This window comes from Mytilus galloprovincialis, chromosome 6 (assembly GCF_965363235.1).
Source record: "Mytilus galloprovincialis chromosome 6, xbMytGall1.hap1.1, whole genome shotgun sequence".
In the NCBI taxonomy this organism is placed as follows: domain Eukaryota; kingdom Metazoa; phylum Mollusca; class Bivalvia; order Mytilida; family Mytilidae; genus Mytilus; species Mytilus galloprovincialis.
The window spans coordinates 41765315-41793186 of record NC_134843.1 but is presented as its reverse complement, the minus strand read 5'-3'; the positions used below and the strand labels follow the sequence as shown (position 1 = coordinate 41793186).

General features: G+C 32.0%; 1 protein-coding gene across 1 annotated transcript; it reads right to left on the bottom strand.

Moving 5' to 3' along the window:
- Positions 1 to 11471: 11471 nt before the first annotated feature.
- On the bottom strand, positions 11472 to 18327 carry LOC143078595 (uncharacterized). The gene is made up of 3 exons (XM_076253451.1): positions 18063 to 18327; positions 16136 to 16237; positions 11472 to 11485 (listed from the first exon to the last, which is right to left on the bottom strand). Exons 1-3 carry the CDS (start codon positions 18325 to 18327, stop codon positions 11472 to 11474), a joined length of 381 nt encoding a protein of 126 aa, XP_076109566.1.
- Between the last annotated feature and the right edge of the window lie 9545 nt (positions 18328 to 27872).

Sequence of the window (27872 nt, the reverse complement as noted above, 5' to 3'; positions counted from 1 at the left end):
AATTCCAGTGGTCATGTGGTAATTCAAACATGTATGTTATATTTAAAACTGTATAAATTTACATTTACGTTCATTGCGATCAAGGCGCGATAATCATGAAATTTTTACATCTGATCAGAAAATTTGTAAAATTAATACACTGTAAACGATTGATTTAGATTATTGGCTTTCATTTGATAATAAACTTATCTAGTGATAGGAATGACATTTTAATATTACTTGTAAGCATTTGTCAAATAAACATCTGAATTGAAAGCCAAAAAGTTAAAGATGTAAAGATAGCTCACAAAATCAAATAATACTTGTGTGTACCAATTAAAATGACCAGAGACTCATTCAAACGCTCGGATCAAACAAGTTTAAAAGGGGAAATAAAGATTGAAACTGAAGAGGATTCTAAATTACGAAGGGTTTGAAAAATACAGCAAAGATAATCTATTCGTGAGTTTTAGATCAAACTATCATGCAGTTTGATTTGTATACAGTTGTAGATATCATGGAGGAGAACATGTATCTATCATCATCATTAGTATCTCCGATTAAATTGACCTTTTATCAATTCATAGTCACAAAACTATTTGAAAATTGTAGTTTTAAATAACGACCAAAATAAAATGAAAATGAAAATTAAAAACCAATTGTTCAGAGAACAATTGAAGGTCTTTCCAACAGTTAATATCTAATTTGATATTAAAATATTAAAAATCAGTCTAAAATGTCAGTTCATGTGGCTTTATAATGTATAGATATGAATTTAAAGCAAAGGTAAAAATCTAGAACGTCAAATTAACCTATGACCATAACCTCAAAATCAAGGTCACAAACTGAGGATCTCAAATCAAAAGACCCTAGGTCTCTAATATGTATGGCTAATAAGTTATATCACTTTACACATAATTTTAGATATGATAGGGGCAAAAACTCCCATTTATTGTCTACGCACCCTTTCAACTAAACTTATTAAGTTAAGACATGTCGCAACTTACAATTTAGTCAAAATAATTTGTTGATATCTTATACGGTTTCTGGAAATGAGTGGAAATAAGCCTAATTTAAAAATTAGAATATGACCTTGACCTTTGACCTTGACCTAATTTTCATTTTTTTGGACCAAGGACCTCAAATCAAAAGATCTTAGGTCTCTATCACTTATGGTGTTCCAGTTTAAAATACATTTCAAAATTTCAAATACAAAAGGGGAAATAACTCTCATATGGAGCGTTCATATTGCTTCGGTCGAAATTGGACAAATCATGCGAAGGATATAACGAGCAATTTTATAAAATAAATTTGTCGTAATCTTTTACGGTTGCGAAGAAGTCGTGGACACAAGAAAAACAGAGATAACTCCTAAAAGAAAAGTATTCGGTTACGCAGGGTAAATTTCAAAAGCGCATAAACTGTTCGATATCATATACCAAATATCTAAGCGACATATTGCGAAACAAATATTTATCGCAAGAAAAAAATTAGGCGGAAGAAAAAAACAAAATAATCAGAAGAAAAACAATTGGTCTTTCCACAGAAAATTATTTGATTAAGAATTAAGATTGACTTCAGCAAATCAAAATGCATTAATCATCGCAATCAGATAAATTTACAGGTAACAAACTGAGTCAATGTGCTCTCGTCATTTGTTAATTGTTAAACGTTTTGTACGTTATTGAAATCGAACTATTTAGCAAACATGTATGTATAATCTTTCTAATATCATGAAGAATTGTTCACTTTCGATATAATGAATAGTAGTCACATAGGTGCTTTGATATGCGTATACAATCTGGTACAACAACAGAGCACATAATAAGAGCTAAAATGGCGATTCCAGAATATCCGATACACCACACAGATCGTCTATCTTCCCATATGCTAATTTTGGATCGTCGAGCTTTCGACGTAGTTTTACTGTTTATTCGTATTGAATTGAGAATATCATCCATTTGTATAGTTTGAATTGCTGTAAGATAAACATATGTTAGTTGTATGTTTATATATAATAAATCATAACTTAAGGAACACTATCTCATTGTACGTGCTAATTCACTATGCTACATGTATGAATGGATACAATTCGTTGTATAACGATAAAAGTTGTTTTAAGATGAAACTTTGAAACTAGAGACTCTAGTATGTATCGACAATTAGATTCTATTCCTGATCTAATAAATAATTTTAACAAAAGTGTAAAATGCATTTAAAAATGAATTTACTATTGACTATATTCTTCAGTTGCAAGCCTTGTAATATGAATGCAATCTATAATTAACTTCCATTTGATAAATTTTGTCAGGGTACCATCAAATAACATACATGCGGTCACATGGACTGTTTGCTCAACAGTGGGCAACATAATGTATGCCAGCCAGAGTCATTAGTTGTCCAATTTGAAGTTTGAACATCTATGTGACAAAACTGCCCAAAAAAATAGTGCAAGTCTTTCAAATAACATAGCAATTTTGTATTTCTAGATATCAAACAAAGAACAATATAAACATTACGAGAAAATACCTTTGCAAATTAATGATGTCCCATGCCATGTTAGATTTTTTAGACAAAATCTATTCACATCGCCACCAATTTGTACGTATCCATGTAGACAATGATATGAAACTACACCTCCAGGGTGGTTGTCATATTCATTGAATGATGCATTTTGTCCCTGTGGAGGTACTGGACAAACCCCTAAAATCATTCAGAGTAATTCGCTTTAATATTTTATTCTATTTGTTACTTACATTAAGTTTTTAATTTGTTTTTACAATCACAAATATGAAAGACCTGACATCGCTGTCCCAAGAAAATAACAACTCAACCAAAACTCTACCTAGAAAACTTATGACTTAGCAACACAACAGACCCAAAGGGTGAAAAAAAAGTGTTCTCTTTTCGAATCTTTTATTATGATGTATGAACGCAAAGTGATACTAACAGATTATATATGACAGAAAGGTTACAAAAGCCCCATCCAATTAATTTGGTCAGCATGTCATGAAAGGTTATCTCTAAAAAAATAATTATGAAATCTGCGCCGCTAAGATCTTATTCCCTGACACTACCACTGAAGTTAAGGTTGGAATAATGTTAACAGGTATGATAGCCAACCCACAAAAAAGCATATTTTGGCTTTAATATTGATTCACTTATAGGGTCTTTGCATCGGAACTAAACACATTTATTTGAAAAACAGTTGTTGGCATGACACGGGTTATGTTCTTCTCTTATATTTTATGATAGTATGATACTAAACCCCTAACGGGAGGGATTGTACCTGATATTCATATGATGAAGACATAATCTTTCAATCAGTTTATTTGAGGTCTGGAGCTTACATGTCAGTTAACTGCTAGTAGTCTGTTGTTATTTATGTAGTATTGTCAATTTATTTATTTTCTTTTGTTACATCTTCTGACATCGGACTCGGACTTCTCTTATCCTGAATTTTAATGTGCGTATTGTTATGCGTTTACTTTTCTACATTAACTAGAGGTATAGGGGGAGGGTTGAGATCTCATAAACATGTTTAACCCTGCCGCAATTTTGCGCCTGTCCCAAGTCAGGAGCCTCTGGCCTTTGTTAGTCTTGTATGATTTTTAATTTTAGTGTCTTGTGTATAATTCGGAGTTTAGTATGACGTCCATTATCATTGTACTAATATACATATTTTTAAGGGGCCAGCTGAAGGACACCTACGGGTGCGGAAGTTTCTCGCTAAATTGAAGACCCATTGGTGGCCTTCGGCTGTTGTCTGCTCTATGGTCGGGTTGTTTTCGCTTTGACACATTCCCCATTTCCTTTCTCAATTTTATCAATATCTTTCTCCTGTGAGTTCTGATCTAAAACAAAGCATACAAATCATTTCATACATGCATGATAATGTGACAACGCGATTACAAGAAATGCAATGTCACCTTTAGTACCGGAACTACAGAAGAAAAGACATTAAAGGAGGTTTCTCTCGTGCTTACAATTTCAGCTATGATAAACTATAATAGTGAAAGGAGAACAGGGTCAATAAAAGAGTTCCCTTTGGTGCCGACTTGATATCATTAACTTGACAAATGTTACATCTTATCCGCGAAAATTAAAAAAAAATAATTAAAAAAAATGAAATATCCAAGATGTCAAAATTTCGTTGAACCGTACCAAGGAAAGAAAACACGGGATCAATGAAACAGTAAACCATCGCTTTATCGGCTGATTTGGAGGAGTTCTAGATCACCTCTTAAGAATACTTTAACTTATAAATCTTTTAGTTCAAATATTTAATAATATAAAAAGACAAATAGGAGGAATTTTATAGTCTCAATCAACATGTTAGTTGCTTATTCCTGTCAATAACTTGTCAGGATGTTTCATCTAAAAAAAAATGCACGAAATGACAATTTTGGAGGAATCATCCAATATTTGACTGGTATAAATTAACGACACAAAAGGATTTGTGCAATTAAGGAACACTCGAGTGTTATAATATTTGGACAAAATTAAAAGTATTGGTTGTTCCGTTAAAACTTAATATAGATGTATGGGTGTGTGTATTTCATGTGCATAACTGTATAGATACTTTCACAATATGGCAGGTTGCATTCCACTCTATAATGTATTGTACAAGTGCCTATCACATGACCAAATACATGACCAAAAGCTGCATCACAACTGTAAGGACTTCGTTCTACTGATATGCCACTGCTAATCAATCCTGGTTCAAATAAAAATACAAACAATAATGCATTTCTGAAGAATGAACTAACATCACATTGAGGTATAAAATACAAGAACAATTAAAAACAGTGTTTCGTTTCGTTTCGTTTATGTTTCGTGTTGGTGTGTTTATACATTTATTTTTTGTACTCGCATACCTAAATTTTATAAGCGTCATCTGCATGTTTTAAAATCATGATTTCTAATTCAGAAAATAAAGAAAATATTATTATTTAATTTTTGCTATCTGAATACATTGACAAATTGGTTAATAGTAATATATATGTCGTGTAATAATTGGGATTTTGTACGTGTTCTAACGTGTAAAGAAATATTGCACATGTTATTATTTGTAAAATGCAAAACAAAAAACAAGTTGTAACATGTAAAAAAGTATTTCGTAAATGTTATTACATGTACACAATATTGCTTTAATATGGGTTTGACATGTACATAATTTAGAAATAACAAGAATGTGTATGTTCCATAGTACACTCGCACCATCATTTTCTATGTTTAGTGGACCATGAAAATTGGATAAAAAGTCTAATTTGGCATCAAAATTAAAAAAAATCATATCATAGGGAATATGTGTACTAAGTTTCAAGTTGATTGGACTTCAACTTGACCAGAAACTACCTTGACCAAAAACTTTAACCTGAATCGAGACAAACGGACGGACGTACGGACGGACGAGCAAGCGGGCGGACGGACAGAAGCACAGACCAGAAAACATAATGCCCCTTAACTATCGTAGGTGGGGCACACATAATTCAAATAAAGAAGAATGTACATTTGGAAATAAATAATAAAGAACAATTAATTTAAAGTTAAGAAAGTTTTTTTAAGAGCACAGTGGTCAAAAAGTTTCAGAATTGTTTTATTGCTTCATGGCTTATGTTGGCATATTGCAATTTTAGGTCATCATATGTGTTATGCAGTCAATATGGTCTACAGCAGTGTGACGCTGTTTGATAATAGAATACATTACCTCAATGGGAACACAGCAGATTACTGGTTCATCTGATATTTAAAAGAACAATGCATGTACATTTGAAATTATACCCCGTCTCTTTTTACCATGAAAAAAAATAAAGCAAACTGTTATATGCATACTCTTTAACAGCCAGAGAGAGAAAACTGTTTTTAGTGGACACCACCCAATTATAAATAACTTTGTAATTATTGAATCTGCATCCACATTTTTGGCGTTGAGCTCAAATATCATTTTTTTCTTAAAATAACAAGATCATTCCATGAGTCGAATGTCATTTTTATTTTTTTTATTTCTAGCCTCTCCTTTGAAAACAGGGTATTGTTTATATTAAAATATATATTAAAGTAATTATAAAAACTGTTTTATTGGTCGTCAACTTTATTAAAAAGGACAAAACACACTAACATTCATGAATGAAAATTAAAAAAAATAAAGAAAATTTATTGAGGTGTTGTTATAATAGAAACATATCTTTATTTTCAAATATTGTGAAAGTTATTAACTATATTTTCAAATATTGTGAAAGTTATTAACTATATTTTGTACATGTTAAAACATTTACGAGATACTTTTGTACATATTATAACTTGTAATTTTGCATTGTACAAGTTATTGTCCGTTATTTTTGTACCGTTTTAACATGTACCAAATCGCAACCTATACACGAAGTATGTTATCAATAAATATAAATTATGAATTATTTATTTTAATTAATATTTCTTGATGCTTGATTCGTTTAATGCTAAATTATTTTTAAATACCTCGAGGTTTAAGTCGAATAACTCGAATGATGACAACAGCTGTTTCTGAGCTCTGATGTGCGATTCCATTGCCCCATCTCTCTCCTATATTGATGATATTACCTTTGGAGGCAGTATCAGATGGCCGCCATACCATAACTTTATTCTCTGTGTAAACATATACAACACCACCAAACCCATATTGTGTCGACGCCATTGTAGTTCCTGTACCATAAAACAGCATTCCACCATTCGCTCCACTATTTTGAAGTGCTTTTATCTTAAAGATACATAGGTATATTTTTTCATCTAGTTATAACGTATTAATGTTTTTTGGTATAAGTATGTAGAAAGGAACTCATTGACGAGTTTCGAAGTAGTCCAGCTACTGTATCACAAGCCTATCAACACTGATGTTGTATGTTCAAATCCCGACCAAGGCAGCTGCACTTGATTGGATAAGATTTTCAGTTTTTCTACCGAAGGGTTGTTCTCTTTTGGCACTCCAGCTTCCTCCTCGACTACAAACTAGCAACCACGAAATAGAACAATAATGGTGAATGTGGCGTGGAACACCAATCAATTGACCAGTTTAATTATGAGGAAAAAAAACAGAGTGCATAATTTAAGGACCCTCTAAACAAAATCCAAGTATCTATCATAAATTTATCCCCAAAATATTAACTAGTAGAGTTTCCTTGGTCCATGCATACAAATGGATACTCAATCATTCGCATATACCATGATTTACTAAGGTACAAACTGAAATGAATTCTGATAAACAAAAAATAGAAGGTGCGCAATACCACTATGGTTATCAGTGTGAGAAAGGTTCAATCATTTAAACAAGAGGAGCTGTCAATACGAAATGTTAATCCCTTAATTAAGGACATATCTTTGAAAGGGAAACACACAAAATACCGTTGACTAAATAAGCAAAATCACATTAAATGGTTATGATTATGGGAAATTAAAAACAAAATTGTGTTCAGTGGTACCTGTATATACATAAACAAAACAGCAACCGCCAAAATAAAGCAAGGATAAGATTCCATTATTGGGTATGTGAAACCTGAAAAATGATTAAGACCAAAAATATAATTCAAGTTACTATGATAGTAATTCGGAGAAAGCTCCATGAACTGTATGATTAGCGGGTACATATGTGTATTATAGTGTACAAACATGACGACGTCCATACCAACACAAATTAGAACCCAAAAATCAAACAGAAAAAACAATATTAAGAAGGGATGCATCATGTGTTAACGAAACGAAAGTTTCACAAAGGACAAGGTATGATAAGGGGCATTTTTGGTCCCCTCTTCAAACGACTTCATATTTAATCTATCATTAGTCTATGCATAGTGACTTAAACAAATGTTGAACATTTTTTGTTTAATATGTGATTGTTTGGTTGCCTAGCAACGGGTTTTATAAAAATGAACTGTAATATCCATCTTTAATGCAATTGTCCTAGGAAATGAAAGGTAATGTGTTACAAAAAACTTGAATATTTATTATTGTTGGATCTATCATTTTAAAAAGTTCTAAAGAGGAACCTAGCAACCACAATGTTGCCTAGTGACCACACAAAAGTAATTTTTATCCAATGTTATCCATAAAAAAATTGAAAAATTCAATTATTTTCATACACCTCATATTGAGTCGACTCCTATATTGATATATTCAGTAACTATGTTTGCGTTAAAGAACAATTTCATTTTGTATCTCTATAACCCTTCATATCAACCCGAGATTGCCTTAGCAACGTATAGTTGTTTTTAAGTTAACAGTTGAAGAACATTTCAAAAGGTAAAACTGAGTGTAATCTTGAAGCTTGAAGCGTTGAACTAAAGGAGTACCTTTATTGCAGATTTGCAATTTTGATATAGTTTTTAATTCAATGTTTCCATGGTAACACAGGAACGTATCCATGATATATTATTTAGCTTAGCAACCATTGCAAATCAGATATATTAATATTAATATATATAATATTAATATATATCTAAGTATGTATTTTCATATAAATGAGAGACAGAGACAACAGATACCTATATTTAGTTTTGCATACTGTATAATAATCTAAGATTCTTTCCTGCCAACAACAGTCTAATGTCAAATGTCTACCAGTTCAGGAGAGGTTTGAGATACTAAGTGGACATATCAACAACCGAAACGATTGATTGGAAATTGTATGTGCTGACGTTGTTTATCGTCTTAATGACGTGTTACAGTCACTGTTTACTATATTTTTGGTAATATACATCTGACAAGGTTCGATACTTATACATCATGTCAGTGTGTTTTTTAATATTTTGCTATTGTACTTAAACATCCCGTCAATGTGTTTGTATTATCTGTCATTTTTTGCTGGTGTGTTTTGTATATGCGACTTTTTGTTTTTCTTTGGTTCTTATAACTTGACTCTGTACTTTAAAAGATCCCGTCAGTATGATATTGTTCTATTATATGTCATTATGATATATTTCTATTATGAATTAGACAATACGTTCAAAATCATTCAATCGCGTGGTGAAATGAACTATTTGTGAATTCGTATAAATTCTATATAACTTTTGGACTATTTTAAATAACGGTCTATTTCTGTAATTACTTCTTACATAGTTTTGATTTTTTAACCCTGTATGCCAATATTGCCCATGTGAAATTTTAAAATTGTTTGTATATACATTTAACGATAAATATATGTGACGTATAAAATTTTCTGACGTCAGACACGCGAATCAATGAATGTGTTTGTAGATACATGTTTTTGTGTTCTGTTACATTGTTCCTTTTAAAATTGTTACACGATGATGACTGGTGTACCCATATTTTGACTATTTTATTTATTATGCCTGTTTAGTTCACGCATCATTGTAAATATAACGGAATTTAAGACTGTCATCAAAGGGAGAGGTTAAGCGCTATAACACCAGGTATATCCACCATTTTCTACATTTGAAAATGCCTGTACCAAGTCAGATATACGACAGTTCTTGTCCATTCGTTTTTTATGTGTTTTGTCATTTGATTTTGCCATGTGATTATGGACTTTCCGATTAGATTTTCCTCTGAGTTCAGTATTTTTGTGATTTTACTTTTTGTGCTGTGGTAAAATTATTGTGTTCTTGTCTATTGGTTTTGCTAATTTAATATTGCTAGAGGGGTTAAACAGGGAGACACACTAAGTCCCACTTTATTTAATGTCTTTATAAATGATATTGTAAAAAATTTTGAGGGAAATGATTCAAGTCCCCTTAAGCTTATAAATAGTAAGGTAGGATGCCTTCTTTTTGCGGATGATCTTTTAATCCTGTCAGAATCAAAAGAGGGTCTACAAAACAGTTTAAATAACGTTAAATTATATTGTAACAAATGGCAACTCTCTTTGAATACAAACAAAACTAAATCCATGATTTTTAGTCAGTCAAAACATAAAAGTGAAACATCACATATTTACTATGAGAATAAAGCCATAGAGAGTGTAACAGAATATTCATTTTTGGGAATGTTGATAAAATGTAATGGAAATTTATCACAAAGTACTTTAGAGCTGACAAAAAAAGCAAAAAAAGTATTTTTTGCAATAAAATCATATACTAAATCATTGAATAATCTACCTATAAAAGTAGCAAATAATCTTTTTGATTCTTTAGTAAAACCAATTATGACCTATAATTCAGAAGTAACATATTTGGATACATATATTTCTTTTCATCGAGCCAAAAGCAGAGCCTTAACTTCAGGAAAAGAAATTAATCAACTTGATTTTATAGACAAAACCCCCATAGAAAATATGCATCTTAAATTTTGTAAATCTACTCTAGGGATAAGAAAAAAATGCATCCAATTTAGGAGCAAGAGTTGAATTAGGAAGATTGCCTATAGAATGTTTTATTAAAACACAAACCCTTTTATATTTAGCTAGACTATATAATAATAATATTAATCCATTGTTAAAGGAAGCTTTTTCTCTAGCACAGTCTCTAGATTTGACAGGAACTTACTCATGGTATACATATGCTAAAAATATTGTTAAAGAGACTAACGTTGACCTTAATATTCTTTCTACTTGTAAGGACATAAAAGATGTAAATAAAATAAAAAACGATATAAAGTTAAAAATGAAAAATAGATATGAAGATTTAATTCAAAATAAATTTCAAAACATCGATGATAAAAGTAAATTTTTTCTCTATAAAAAACTTAAAAAAGATTACAAACTAGAATATTATCTAAATACATCTAATTTTCAGATAAGGAGATTAATCACTAAATTTAGAATAAGTGATCACTCCCTCTTGATTGAAAAGGGGAGATATTTTAAAATCCCAAGAGAGGAACGTCTTTGCCATACATGTAAAATACTAGAGGATGAGAAACATTTTTTACTATATTGTGAGTATAATAAAACTCTAAGAAATGACTTTTTTCATCACATATGTACAGAAAATAATAACTTTAATAATTTAAATGAAGAAGAAAAAATTCATTATTTACTAAATCCATCATCGCCTTTACAAACAAATAAGTTAGGATCCTTCTTGAAAAAGTCATTAGAACTGAGGGCAGGGGACTCTTAACAACTTGTTTGTTGTTATAAATTTTAATGCTGTTGATATTTTGTATGTTTAATATGTATGTATATATGTTTATTGTGTTTAATATTGTATTAATATATGTTGGTCACAAACTGTAAAGTTTATATGACAATAAAATATTTGATTGATTGATTGCTAATAAGCTTTGTATAGTGATTTAGATTATAACACAATGTTGACTGCTGTACATTTTTTTTGCCACTGTCAGCCATTGCCTTTTGTTCACACATTCTTGTCAATATAATTGACTTTTATAAGTGAGAGGTTTAATTCACCGTTTATTACATAAGATCATGCATGAACTAAGTCAGAAATATGACAGTTCAAGTGTTATCCATTTATTTGATGTATTTTAGCTTTTGATTTTTCCATTTAATTACGGACTTTTCATTTTGAATTTTCCTCGGAGTTGAAAAGTTAGGTATTTTACTCTTCGATAACTGGATATAACATATTTGTCATTACCTGAACAGTTACAAGATGGTTTGTTATATCATAGAAACAAGGAAATTGAAAAGTGCCATTATGGTCAATATTCTTTCCTAAAACAATCTCATGATGGCAAACTTGTTGTTGACAGCCAAAATTCCATGCTTTGATATCAACTATTCCAGAAAGCATTCGTCCTCCGAACGACCAACCGTCGTTAGCACTGAAAACTCCTCCATTAGCTAAATGATAACAAACATTCTCATCTCTTTATTATCAAATTACTTAAAGCCAGGTTCTAGTAAAACCTGTTTATATTAAGGGGAAATGAGCGAATGGAAATTATTTACAGACAGAAATAAACACATAAGCAAACTCGTGCACACGACCTCTGACCTATCACGGTTTACTTTTATAAATTGTGACTTGTATTGTATAGAGAGTTGTCCCATATCACAATCATATTATTTTACAATACTGAAACAGGATGGAGGAGGTATAACCTCTCACTGATATATTTTGGTTGACGTTTAACCGTTTCTCAAATGATATCGGATATGTTCCGTACGTCGTAACTACAATCCCCTTCCCTTTCATGAATGTGACCTAACGAGTTAGACTATTTTCCGGATTTGTTAACACATAAGCAACACGACGGGTGCCACATGTGCAGCAGGATCTGCTTAATCTTTCGGAGCATCTGAGATTACCCCTAGTTTTTGGTGGGGTTCTTGTTTCTTATTCTTTAGTTTTCTATGTTGTGTCATGTTTACTATTGTTTGTCTGTTTGTCTTTTTCATTTTTAGCCATGTCAGTTTATTTTCGATTTATGAGTTTGACTGTCCCTTTGGTATCCTTCGTTCCTCTTTTAAACAGATACGCATAATTAAGTTTCGACTTTAAGAATGGTTCAATAAGAAAACATAAGAAAATGCCTGTACTTAGTCAGGTATATGCGAGCTGTTATCCACTCGTTTGATGTGTTTTATCTTTTTATTTTGCCATTTTGAGGACTTTCAGTTTTGAATTTCCCTTGGAGTTCAGTACTTTTGTGATTTTTAAACTCAAGCTTCACCTCCTGTAAAGGAAATCAGGTGGTGCTATAACTTTGTTACATGAACATGGGAAGTGCACAATGAATATAAAAAAAATGAAATCATTTATTTTTCCTGTAATTACACTTTGGATAATACCTAATTATTTAAATTCAATACTAGAACAGAATAAAGTTTTCCAATATAGCTCCTTATAACAACACATAGTATTTAAGATATAGCCACATTTTACGCTACAAAATCGATAACATTAATGACAGAACTAGTTTTCGTTGCCTAGATTTAATTATTTTCTCTGGAAGTTATTTGTATATGCTAAACAGAATGACAAAGTTTTTGATGGACACCAAAAATATCAAACGTGTAAAACATAGGAAAAAATCGGGAAATACCGTGAAACCTGTGTTATCCGACACATTAGGGGACCAGAAAAAAATGTTGGATAAGCAGGTAAACAGACTTCAAAATACTGAAATTTAAAGATCTGCTTCCAATCTATATATTTCGTCGATATTGACACAGACAAACTAAATTTTATTGGTGTCGAAACACACGTTCAACTCTATTGTTAATATGATACAGATTTATAAAAGGGGACCATCAAACGTATCAACATTTCACATCGTCACTGAAAGAAAATGTGACAACAAACATACAATAGTACATATACATCACTAAACAACTCACAGTAACACTAAAGATTTAGAAATACGAACCTGTAAAAATATGAACGTGAACTCAGGAAAGATTTGCTTTCATGATTTGCTGTAACATAGCTTTGGGCATTTTTCTTAGTTTACTTTTCACTATTTACGGTATCTACTGTCAACTACAAAAACATTTTTCTACATATCTGCGTCTTGGTCTACTAACAACCACCCACATACATGTTTTGTTCGCGTCTTTGTCAAATTTACCACTAACTGCAACACTATTTGTGTTAGGCTATTTGAAAGCTGTATTTGAATTTTTGTTTGATTTCTTTCATCAGTTTCGTTGCCTGTCTGTGATGTATATTTTCAAAGTCGGGGAAGCGAGTTTGGGCCCCTGCAAACATGTTACACTCTGCCACATTCTGTATGTCCCTGTCTTAAATCAATAACATGTAATTCAGTGGTTGTTGTTTGCTAATGTATTTAATTTTTGTTTTTGTTTATTTTGTACATAAATTATGTCATTCGCATTTATCACTGCATAGTATATTTGTTTTTCGTATATTGCTCTGTACATAAATTAGGCCATTTGCATTTGTCATTTATTGGCCTTCTATAGCTTGCTATGGGTTATGGAGTTTGGTCTATTGGTAATTGTTTATTGTGAGTATCTTAATATGCAATCATTTAACATTATAGGAGGCAAAGTTTTGTTTTAAAACAGTGAAAATCACTTTAATTTGACGAAAATAACAATTAACAAATCTGAGTTTATGTAAACCAAAAATTTTAAATATTCTAAAGTCTCACAGGAAATACGTTGTTCAATGATAACTCAGACTGCCGATATCCCCCATAACGTAAAATGATTGCTCTCCGTTGGTAAACATACTATCTGATAGTCCTTCCAACGTAGGAACCCATAAACGAACCATCTCATCATCAAATGCGTAAACAACACCACCAAGGGACAAAAACTGGCCATTACTGTTGTTCAAAAATGAAACTCCACCTTAAAAAAAACAATTACATTATTCAGACATTGACCCCTGTCTTGTTTTCCTGTGCATGCATCAAACAGTTCACTGACTAGTTGTTAGTGAAATTGCATTTAACTATTATCATGGTACAATGCTTATCGGAAAATGGAACGAAAGGAACGAAAATGAGTCTATTGACGTTGATCTCTTTTTACGTTAAATTATAATGTTGTGCAACGTACGATGCCTATATAGCTAACTCTATCACTAATTGCTAGTTTCTTTGGATTTTATTTCAACTGCCTCAAGAATCAAAAGGATCTAAAGGAAGTATCTTAATTCTAAATTGAACAAAGTCATGCTTAAAATCATGTTTTGTGATACCGTAAATAGTTATTAAAGGTACCAGGATTATAATTTAGTACGCCAGACTTGCGTTTTGTCTACATCAGACTCAAGTGACGCTCAGTTCAAAATGATTATAATGCCAAACAAGTACAAAGTTGAACATAATTGAGGACCCAAAATTCCAAAATGTTGTGCCAAATACGGCTAAGGTAATCTATTATAAAAATGTTGAGAAACGAACTTCCAGAACCATAACTGAACGAATCTTACGACATGGATGCTGTTGTTTATTCATAGCAATGTATAAATCTAGCATAAACACACATGATGAAGTAAAGTAATTCACATCGTCTGCATGTAGTTTAAAGGAGATATTACCTGTCCCTGAAGCTAACTCATCAAATCATCATCGCGTGCACCTATTTTTGCGATTGTCATTAATGCAAGACTAATTACTGCAATATCAGGAAAAGCTACATATTAACATAGGCATTAAGTATCAGAATACGAGTTCTTATCATTCTGATACTCACCTCGCAATAATTTCTGAACTTAAAATAATTTGATTCTCTACAATAGTCAAAAATGCTATCCATATACAAGAATCTGCATTAAATATTGAGTTGTAAAACAGTGTTTTAAGGAGTTTTGAGGGTAAAAAAGGTGATAGCATACATATTGAAAATTACTATTTAGATATGATCAATGACGAATTTCAAATATCTTTTCTTTTAAGCGATTGAAGTTGGCTAATGCCCCCATGTCGCAAGGAACCCAGTCAATTAAAAAAATAGGTTTGTTGCAACTCGACGTTTGCATATCTGATGCTTATTACATTTTCAGCTCACTTTATCAGATTTTTCATTTTTATTACAAGTTTTTACATACATCAATGAGTTTAGAGACTTCAATCAACAAAATTCATTTTATACAACATACCAAGTCAGAGGAGTTGCAAACTGTTTTAGCCGTGTCGATTAATATTCCATTAAGGACCCCTTACAAGTCAGTTGAAATCTTTTTATCGTAGCAGTTGTATCGCCACATTGCTAGTTTCTGGAGAACGCTTAAAACTTAACATTTTCGTCTTATGATCAGAAAACGGTACAAATATAACACATAGGTTTACTAATTTATTTTCGTTCCTATATATTTCGTGCATATCTCGGTTTTATAGTGCGGGTTGGATAATAACTTTCGAAGATGTACTTTTTTAAAATTTTAAGCAACTTTGTTTTCCTCTGCATTATGTGTGACTTTTTAAATCACATTTAATGATGTTTCTGACCAGCTTGTAATTACAAAGAAATCCTGTTACAATAATGCCTTCGACCTACTGTTATCCGCGACATTATAGGCATTATAACAGTTTGAGACATATAAGAAGCAGTTTTTGCAGGTAACATCAGGGATTTTCGTGGGTATCAATTTTCGTGGATTGTAGAAAACATGCTTTTTCGTGGCAATGGGATTTCATGGTTTTGTCAAAGTCTGCATACATCTTGTTAGCAAATTTGTAATTTGTTGAACTTTTGAATTCGTGGTTTACCTGTACCCAAGAAAACTATGAAAATTGATATTCAACAAATAATAATGAATCCACAGTATATGACATAAAATCCTACCTTGGCCATCTGAAATATATCCGTCGCTCATCTTTGTTTGAACGGACACACTATCCGGGTAATATTCTAGTCCATGGTGTACCTCTTTGAAATTCTCAGTTACTAGTGTTCAAATCAATATTGTATAGAGAAAAAGAAATGTCGAGGACTATTACATATATATGACATTGAATTTGCGTGTGAGGGAGGGGTTATGTTTTCCTAAAGTACATGATATATATTCAACCGTCTTGAAAATTTTGCTTTAGTTTCAGATTGATTGTAAAAAGTATTTTTTTTATAATTTGATTAAGAAAAAAATCCGTTATGATATAATAATAATAACTTGTGTTTGATTAAAGTTGAAAAATAGTTTGTCCTCCTGTTGAAAACTAGATCCATCTTAACTTGTTGATAATGTTGTCGACTCTTTTGAAGGTTCTTCTCAACGTTTTATGCGTCTTATTTCCATATTCTTTTTAAAAACACTTAACTTTACAGAAAAATTAACTGTTAGCGCATTTCAATGAATATGGAAAATGTCAGTGTACGTACACCAAAATATAAATAACGTTACACCAACATTTAAATTCCATTGTAATGAAAATTATTAACCAATCACAACAGTTTTGTGTATGCTGTTGGAAACAGCAGTGTGTTGCCAATACTCTTAAATTTTAAGATCATCAATTAACTGAAGACATCTGTCAATAATAGGTTAGAAAATACCCAGCCACTCACATTTTTTGTTTTTTTAAACAAAGAATAACAGATTTATATATTTACAAAGTATATCAGGTGATTAAAAGTTTTGCAAAAATGCAGAGTACAATTACGCAAAGGCCAAATGTCTTCAAGATATTTTAGTATAATTTAATTTTGGATGTAACGCGTCTTCTGATTGGCTAACGTTATTTTGTTATCAGTCCATATATAATTTAGTCATAAGACCGTGACGTCATCAACGTTTTTTCATTGTTTTCCACGGTTTAAAATGAAATTTATAATTAAATTATAAATAATGACTTTAATATTTTTTCTGTCTATTCGAAATAACATAAAAAATGTGGTGCACACTGTTAAATAACCCGCTACGCGCGTTATCCAGTGTGCACCAAATTTGTTATGTAATTTCTTTATAGGCAGCAAAAATATTACAGTCACTCCTTTTATTAAGTCTTTTAAAAATGAAGCATACCACTCATATGTATCGTTTGTGAAAATAAAACATCCGGCATATCTGCTTCTTTCCAAGCTCTCACTCTAGCAAAGCCTCTAACGTAAGGTCCTGACAAATGGTTTGGCCCATGGTATAAATTTGATATTCCTCCTATAAGATCATAAAAAAAATTTCCAATGTCACAATAGCAAATATAAAGAATGAAATTGAGAATGAAAAGAGGGAATGTGTCAAAGAAAGACGACCAAGAAAGGAGATTGTTTTGCAATCAATATTTTTTAGTCTTTAATTCTAAAATCAGTTTTTTTAATATAAGAATAATCCAGTTTCAACGTTAAATTAAATCTATTCAATTTATTCTCCATTTCAATTAGCAACGATCAATGAAATTGAAACTATTCAACGTCAATGATATATAAAAAAATGATAATGTTAAAGTATCGATTTTTTAATCTGATCTACACCACCGTTTGTCTGGTTTGAATTATTTCCTTACTTTAGGTTACTCGTGGCCTTTTTTAACAAAATATACGGTATGTGTCTTTGTAATAATTGAAGACCGTACGTTGACCTTTAACCCTTTGCTTTGTTTTATGGGACGTTTTCTCATTGGCAATCATACCACTTCTCCTTATATTTATGTTGTCAAAAAGAACGAAAATTCATCTGTATTTGAGAAAAATCAGAAGCAATAATCCGTCAACCAAATTTTTCTTACTATCTTTGAAACTCACAATTTCCGACAATGCTGTGTTATTGTTTGTATACCTGTATAAGCAATCCCACCACTGTCAGAATGTGAATATAATTTGGTATCATATGGTGTGGCTAGTTTGATATGTACATCATTATATTTGTAAACAACTCCGCCATAAGGGTAAGGATAGTCGTCATCTCTATGTGCTGACCCTATTCCACTGAATATATGATCCTCTCCATCTACATGAACTTTAACCTGAACGTCAACCTTGACAGGATACTGAGCCAAGCCATGGTCGATAGTTGTGATTGATTCTGAGCTATTCTGAGCCATAATTTCATACCATGTGCTAATAAAACTTGGTGTGTACATGTTTCGATGGCTGTAAATTTCTTTAAAAAAAAAACACATTTTGAGAAGACGACAAATTGTTCATCTTAGAATACATCTCTCTACGAATTTCAATTCAAATACAATTGTTTTACAACTTTTATATCTTATACAATTATAATGGAATATTTGTTTGTCAATTAATTACAAATTTTTCAAGCATAACAATCTTTAATATGGGGACGAAGTCCCAAATAACAGTAGAAAAATTCAATAAAAAGAAATAATGAAAAAAAAAACAATCTACTAATGAACTCAAAATTGTTAACTTTTTTCCCCCGCATTTGCGCAGATTTCTTCCGGTCTTGTTTGTCACAAAAGAGGAACAAAAAATACCAGAGGGACAGTCAAACTCATAAATCGAAAATAAACTGACAACGCCATGGGTAAAAATGAAAAAAGACAAACAGACAAAGAAGTACACATGACACAACATAGACAACTGAAAAATAAGCAACACGAACCCCACCAAAAACTTGGGGTGATCTCAGGTGCTCCGAAAGGGTAAGCAGGTCCTGCTCCACATGTGGCACCCGTCGTGGTGCTAATGTGATAACAAATCCGGTAAAAAGTCTAATTCGGTAGGTCACATTCATGAAAGGGAAGAAGATTGTAGTTACGACGTAAGGAACATATCCGATATCATTTGTGAAACGGTTATTCCATAACTGTCAACCAACTCGTGATGGCGTCCGTAAACTTTACGAAGGGATGATTTCAACTTCACCATTTGGAACTCTTGATTTAATAGCCTCCTTGTGAGCAGCAACCCTCTATCAAGAAAACCATGATAGGAAATGCAAGCACGGGAATATCGTATCAATTGAGAGATATATACCCCGTATGCAGGTGCTGCTGGAATGTTGCTACTTAGAAATGGAAAGTTCCCAATTGGAAAACTGAAATCATCTCTTTTGTCGTAAAGGTTTGTTTTCAACCGACGACCCTCAATTTCTAGATGCAAGACAATATATGAGGCCGACTTCAATGTATCAGTATTATCCTTTATCACAAGTCTTTGAGTAAAATATATATTTATCAGTCTAGTAAAATATAGGAAAGAGAACAATAACAATTAATTATTCTTTGATATGAAAAATCATTTCCTGATGACAGCATTTATTTGTTTCCATTGAAAATGACGTCTTAACTAAAATGACGTCACAACTAAAATACCTTACCACAGGACCAACACGGTAAACGCTACAGTATTTCCGTTTTTATTTTAACAGATTTTGAAATTAAAATATGTTTTAATTAAGACATAATTGATGCAATCTATACCTTATTATAGTTTAACTTGTGTGGGCATTATATTCATGATTATTTTTGCCCGAGCTTCCATGAACCTCCCTTTTTTGTTTGTAAATAAGCAAACGACTGACAAAATTATTTTGTTCAGAGGGAGGAGTTTTGAACAACCAGCATGAACGGTTTTCGTATCTAGATCAAATATGTCAATTTCGATTGGCAACACATTACAGTCATAGTAAATGAATTAGTAACAATATTTGCCTCATTTAAGAGTTTGGAAGTGTTTTAAGTTAATGACAAATACTAAATGCATGCCAAATTGATCAAATTCATTATTCTGCATATTTTGATTTAGTATTGTGTAGACTACATCTGAATGTTCAACCTCCATCGTGCAAGGCTTTGTCAAACTTCAAACCAAATGCCAACTCTTAAATTGTGAAATGCAAATCACCGTCAATGTAACTAATGTAAACTTGATGGCACGATTAACAGGCTAAATCGTTTCAAATTGAAACACTCCCCATTATTTTCTGAGACATCAAAAGAAAATGAAATAATTATCAGTTTCAGAAATTTTTAATTAGAGGAGATCAAAAAGGTTTTTTTATTTTTCAATCTAATGTTATTATAAACGCCATAGTAGGTGGATTATTAAAAGTCAAACTTCGCCTGAAATCCTCACAGAGAAGCCTTATAATGTCAAAGGATAAACTTCAATTCATCTTATTATAAAAGCAAGGCCTTCAAACATCAACTTAAACTACCGGTTAATCAGTCGAACGATTGTCCGAGTAACCGGTTAGGCAATACTGTACGATTTGACAACACTTATTTCTTAACAACTTTTATAACTTTATTTTATAAATATATTGTATGCTTCAAAAGTATAAAGGTTAAATATCGTATCTGAATGCAATTCACTGTTGTAGATATCTTCATAAGAATATGCCGGAAATCTCAATGAGACACGAATAGAAATCTTTTGAGTTCGTTGTATTTCCGTCAAAAACTTTTGTTTTAGTGAACATCACAAGTGCGTTTAGGGGCACAGTCACTTCCATGCCCATACTGAGCGATCGGTTGAAAGAAAAAGGATGACGCTATAGTGCGCGAATTATTATATCATTATCATAAGCCTGGTACCTTTGATAACTATTATTAGTCAAATTAAATTCTTATGACATCTATCACTGCTGTCATTAGGAAAATGTGATCAAGTACTTACGGAACACACATTATTTCTATTTTATCCTGCATAATGACGATCACGAAGACGCTTGGTGAACTTTAATATTGCAGGGATACTGGCGATCCCCTCTATCTGGTAAATAAGTATCGAAATAGGAACAGTAAGAGGCTAGTTTAATATGATACAGTTTTCTGATGAGTAGACCTTTGATACTGAATATACCTATTTTGTGTTTTTCTGTGATTCAAACAGTAAAAATCTTGTCAGGCGTCTAAACCTATCTCAATTTGTAAACAAAACGAAATGCGTATATAAATAAAGGCAACAGTTGTATACCGCTGTCAAAATTCATAAATCGATAGAGAAAAAACAAATCCGGGTTACAAACTAAAACGGAGGGAAAAGTGTCAAATATAAGAGAACTACGACACAACAGAGACACAACAGCGAAATGAAACACACACATAAACGAACCATAATGTATATAAGTGCATTGTTTTTTTTTTGACCATAAAATGAAATAGAAATTGTCAAGATTGTGGTAGCTATTTGTGAATGATGTTTGAAATTAGTCTATGGTTAAAAATAAAGCCTCAACTATGATAAAAAATTTAAATTTGATGACATTGGAAGCTGAATTTTAGTTCCAGACACTTTCATCCATCAAATTGGAATGTCATAATATTAACATTTATCTAACAAAACATTCAATTTATTAGATTTTTGTTTTTAAATTAAAATGAAGGGAAAAATACTTTTGAGTTGAACGAAGACCCAATCAATATGTTTAAACGGATTCGATATGAAAATAAGATAACGACTTTTAGAGCAAGATGTTTTTGCCTCGCTCCTTAAGTAATAAATTCCAAAATTAACGAAAATCACATATTATAATGTTAGTTGTCAAGGCGTTGTCGATATTTCGTTGAAAACTTTTTGTGTCTTGATTTTTCTAATTCATTTTCATCAAGGTCATGAATAAACTCATCAAAGATACCAGGACTAAATTATGTATATACGCCAGACGCGCGTTTCGTCTACAAAAGACTCATCAGTGACGCCCGAATCCAAAAAGTTAAAAATACTAAATAAAGTACGAAGTTGAAGAGCATTGAGATCCAAAATTCCTAAAAGTGTTGCCAAATACAGCTAAGGTTATAAATATAAAAAAAAAGAATCCTAAAAATATATAAATGTTCAACTCGTGTCCAAACAATACGTAAACTAGCTCATGCTTTATGCGCAATTGTCAATAAATGTGTTCTGCGTTCACTCGTTGAATACTTTTTGGATATTTGAATTCTGCAATAAGTTATTCAATAAACATATGTTAAGTGTTTTCAGCTTTGGCTATACAAAATGACATCAACTAAAAACATAAAAAGAAAAAGAAAACACTGATGATTATCTTACCAGGTATAAGAATGGTCAACATTAAGAGAAGAATCATTATCCTTATTTACAACCGTGTGTGTACACTGAATATAGTGAACTGAATGACAATTGTTCAAATACTGAATTAAAAAATATGAAAATCGTTAGGAAAATATATTAAATATCCTCATATGAAAGTTAACAAAAAGTCTATCGGTATTAAAAGAATAATATATTTTTCAAAACCTAAAAGTAAAAACAGTCTCTATTCATTGGCTTATGCACAAACGGTATTATCTGAGGTACATTAGAGTCTAAGGTTAGAATATGTCCTAGATAGAAGTCAGGGTGGTTCAAGGGATAAATCTTTTTTTTTTAGTTTTATTATACGAATGATTATAAGTATTAACTATATCTTCAATTATCAATTTATTTATTTAAAATTCTTATCTCTTTCGTTTCTACTTAACAGCTAGGCTTCTTTTCATTTGACAAAATATTAGGGCGAAGGAAACCAGCTGTGAATGCTGAATATTACTGATAATGAATAGGAAGCTTATATTTTACTTTATATATGTCCATTTTGGTAACCTCCTCGTGCCTTGTACATTACGCACAGTAAAAAGACAGCACAGTAGTGTTGCTTAAGAACACGAACATCCATTCATTAAAGGGCCATATTATCAAGGGGATATTTGAGACATATATAAGGAATCATATCATTATTCCCTTAGGCTGTAAAATTGAAATTGTCACTTCGGAGTTGTATTGTAACTACTATTATGGGTTGGAAGACCCTAACTTATTTTAATTTTTCATGGGAAAACCAATTGTATTGCATAACGTTAGAAATTTTCGGTTTTCAATTCTCTTCTTCTATCTAATTTAGCCTTGTTTAGTTTTGGCTCCAATGCCATTGATAAGTCTTGTGTATACGAAATGCGCGTCCTTTCGCAACTAAAGTTTTTAATTACAATCACGTTTTGCAGGATTTCAACATTGACGACTTCAAGTCTAAACCTTCTGATTGCACCTGTGCTAGTTCCCAATTCACATATAATCCGGCTGGCCTCGTTATTAACGGAGACCTCAACATTGTCAAAAATACTTCCCTGCGAAATTGTTAAAGGTTAAGAGATTAATTTATACTTTTGCAAACAGTAAATTTTATAAAATGAATATTCAAAAGATGTACATGATAAAACTGAAGTATTAACTAATTACAGGAAACAACTGAAATACATTTTCATAACCAGACATTTGAAACACAAAAGTAGACACATCCGAATAAGTGTAAACCTCTACGCCAAGTGACGTCCTATTTGAAACTGAAAAATGACAAAAAAATGACTTCATTTGAATTTGTAAAACAGATCATCAAAAAATGAAAAATGACGTCACATAAGAATGAATAAGATAGAATTAGGATTGATTTAAGATTATATATTTGAACTAAATACTGATTTTGCATTTAATAACAAAGCACATTTTAATACTGATTAATATCAAACTAAGGTAGCAATTAACTATATTATAAAATTATGTCCGGTTTGTTTTGAATCTAACTTCAAACGTAAAATATCGTACTGATTACGTTGAACGAAATCAAATCTAATAAATGAAGGCGGTGATTAATTTTCTTTACCATAACACATAAATATAATAGAAAAGACGTCAACACATTTGACAAAATCCGATGAGAATTACAAATATAACATTAAACATTTAAACTAAATACATGAATTTGGGATAGACAAGTACCGTACCACGTCTTATAGTAATGCGAGTTCACACTCGGCAAAACAGTCACAATCGGGAATAAGTCACGTTTGGTAATTAAAAGATTAGACGACATTATGACAAAACACAATCTACCATGTGGTAAAAATGTCCTTAGATAGTTTGGTCAACGACACATCGTATGGATCCACCAAATCGTGATGGTGTCCATAAAATTTACGGAGTGTCAATTTTAATCTGTCCTCCTCATAACTTTGTTGGAGCAGTTTCTGCGTAAGGAGCACACTCCTGTATATGAAGTCCGTATAGTGTGAACAAGCACGAGAATAACGTATCAATTCTGATATGTAAACACCATACGAAGGGGCAGAGGGTATGTTACTGCTGAGAAATGGGAAATTGATAATTGGGAAGTTGAAATCGTCCCGTTTATCATAGATTTTCGTGTGAAGTCGTCCATCTACGTCAATATTGAGGAAAAGATCAAGGTATGAAGCAGTCCTTCTAGTATCAGTGGTATCCTTAATTTCAAGTTCACTTGGATATATGAGATGTAAGTATTGGCTGAAATATGGGTTATTCAAAGATAGAACATCATCAATATATCGGAAAGTAAAATTAAAGAATTTCGCAAGGTGCTTTTTCTTTTTATCTTTTAGAAGGTTCTGAATGAATTCTGCTTCATACGAGTACAAAAACAAATCAGCCAGCAGGGGTGCACAATTAGTACCCATTGGAATACCGACTGTCTGTTGAAATATAAATCCTCCAAACTCAACAAATATATTGTCGATCAAAAAGTCCAGCATTTTGATAATATCATCTTCAGTATATTTTCTGGGAGATTCAGTGCGATTTTTCACAAAATATGAATTATTGTAACCCAAACAAGAAATTTGTATCTACGATTTCCATTTTTATAGAAAAAGCTCTGTTTTATAAGATGGTGTAGTCGATCTTTCAACTGAGCATGGGGAATAGTAGTATATAGCGTAGAAAAATCAAAAGTTTTTATGTTGCTGCAAAATTGCAAAGATTGTGATTGAAGGTTAAGCATCTTTCAAATTTTTGAGAATCCACATCTGGTTAACACCACTGGTAGAATATATCTCCTCACAATATTTTTGAAGCCCATCTTTAACTGTCGAAAGAATAGTAGTCAGTACTTTAGAAAGATGTTTGGTCGAACATTTTGAAGACCCAGCTATGTATCGTTCTTTATATGGAGTTTTGTGTAATTTAGGTATCCAGTATAATGAAGGCAAGTTTTCTTCGTTTTCTTTGATGTTGATACCAAAAGAAAGAAGGACAGATTTATGATTTTGTAAAATTTAGTCCTTGGTAAATGATGTTAAAGAATATGTAGGATTACCAGTAGTTTTATCAATTCCAAGCTCTGTAGTGAGACATTGCAAATAATCTGCTGGAACAACGACATATTTGTCATGCAAAGAGGATAAAAAAACCACAACCTCCGGATTCTTAAAAGGGTTAGAAACTTTAGTACTCATATTACATCGTAGTTTTTGTATGCGCCTCTGAATGCATGATCGAATAGCTTTGATCCATTCAGACAAAGTGTCCAGTTCTGGTTCGTCTGGTTCGCGCTTTACCCATTTTCTTGCATAGTCCTCAACTGCATCCATCAGTAACTTGAAATTCTTTTTCCAGTTGATGGGCTGGGGGATTCTATATTTTGGTCCCTTGGCTAACAACTCTCTTAGTTGTTCATTGGTAACGATGCCAAGGTCTCCTGTAATAATATGACCAGTTGGACTGTAATGACTGTAATTGTATTGTGACGATGCACATGAGTAATCCGGAGGCTTGGATTTTGTATCTTTGAGGTTAAAAGCATCTAAAACTCTCTTGTGGTTGAAAATCTTGGATGCAATAGACTTGGTGTAAGTATAAGAAATAACAGGTGTAGCTTTATTTTTGAAGTAATCAGGTATAGTTTTTTGTACAGATTTTTGATGAAAATATTGCTAATATTTACAGCATCTAAACCTTTATTGGCGAATTCTACCTTAAAAAAATAACGTTTTTCCTCACTATTGGATGTAGTCGATACGGGTTTGAATATTAGTAGTCTATGGTTAGCAATGTCCATGATAATTGCAACTAATCTATACAAAACAGAACGAGAATCAGTAACGGAAGTATTTTGGGCATCTTGAAATAGTAAAGAAAGTTTTGACAATGGAATGGAGTATAATTTAGTTCTAATATGATGAATTCCTAAAGGTTTTTGAACAGACGTTAATAGACTATCAATTGTCACGGTGTGTACAGCAGGTGGTATATATTTTCTGTGACCATGACTTCTATTTCGTCGAGCAGAAGTATTAAACAATTGTAATGTATTGACGGTACTACACCTGGGACTAGACAAAATACCTACACCATCAATTTTGTCATTGCATCCATAGGGAATGGCTGTTCCCAACTCTCTTATCCAAAAGGCTTCTCTTTGTAAACGATATGGTGTACTCAATATGGGGTCATTTGTTGGATGATATATTTTCTCTATAATCCGGACTTTCATTGAAACAATAGAATGGTCGGGCTGATATAAACTGCTTGATAAAAAAATAAGGTATTAACAATTCACTTTGAAACACAACATATACCATCACGACACTTACCAAAGGAGACATTCTGGATAATCATAGGTCTGTTCAATGTTCCTTTGGAATTTCAACCAAAGATAAAGAACTGGACCTAACTACATAGGTGTCATTACGAACAACAGTATAATGCTGGGTCTTCCAAGTGCTCCACGAAGCCTCTTTCTTAATTATTAACATATATTTTATCAGCAATCAAAGAAGGGCTTCAAAGTTATTGTGAAACTGCCTATTCTAGAGGTGGCGTGAATTTGATGTGGATACTAAAATATTCAAAATAATAGTTAGTGACATACAATCTAAGACTCTCTCATCTTGCAATAGTATTAAAACATTTGACTTTTCTACACTTTACACAAGTATTTCCCATTCCAAACTAAAAGACAAATTGAAAGAGTTGGTGTTGCTTTGTTTATTATGAAAGAATGGCGAACGAAGATACAAGTATCTTGTCTTGGAGAGGGATAAATCCTACTTTGTAAAGAATCACTATTTTCTAACAAAAAAATCTATAAAACTGACACTATCAAGATGCTTGATTTCTTGATTGACAACATAGTTGTTACGTTTGGAGGATGTGTTTTTAAACAGACTGTCGGAATTCCAATGGGAACCAAGTGTGTCTCTTCTTGCCGACTTATTTCTTTATTGTTATGAGGCTGACTTCATACAGGAACTTCTTAGGAAGAAAGATAAAAAGTTAGCGATATCCTTTTACTTCACGTACCGCTATATAGATGATATTTTCTTGCTAAATACTACAAAATTTGGAGACTATGTTGAACGAATCTATCCCATCGGTCTAGAGACAAAGGATATAACAGATACAGTTAAGTTTGCCTCATAATCTTACATGACTATACTTACATCTAGAAATTGACAATGAGGGTTGGTTGAACACAAAACTTTACAACAAAAGAAATGATTTCAGCTTCCCAATTATGAACTTTCAATTTCTATGTAGCAACATTACAACAGTGCCTGCATACTGAGTATATATTTCCCAATTGATACGATCTTTTCGGGCTAGTATTTCCTATCATGATTTCCTTGATTGTTGCTACTCACAAGGAAGTTAATAAACCAAGAGGTCCAAATGGTGAAGTTGATATCATCCCTACAGAAATTTTACGGACGACATCACGAGTTGGTTGACCGTTATGGAATAACCGTTTCACAGATGATATCGGATAGCTATAGGTTCCTCATGTCGTAACTACAATACTCTTTCCTTTTCACGAATGTGACCTACCGACTTAGAGACTTTTTACCGGATTTGTTATAACAGAGGTAGCACG

What these genes read in the sequence shown, in the direction of transcription:
- LOC143078595 (XM_076253451.1), bottom strand. Translation starts at nt 18,327, where the DNA reads ATGGCTCAGAATAGCTCAGAATCAATCACAACTATCGACCATGGCTTG. An exon ending in TGGTGGGATTGCTTATACAG is followed by an intron (nt 16,238 to 18,062) that starts GTATACAAACAA and finishes TTTGAACACTAG; the next exon opens with TAACTGAGAATTTCAAAGAG.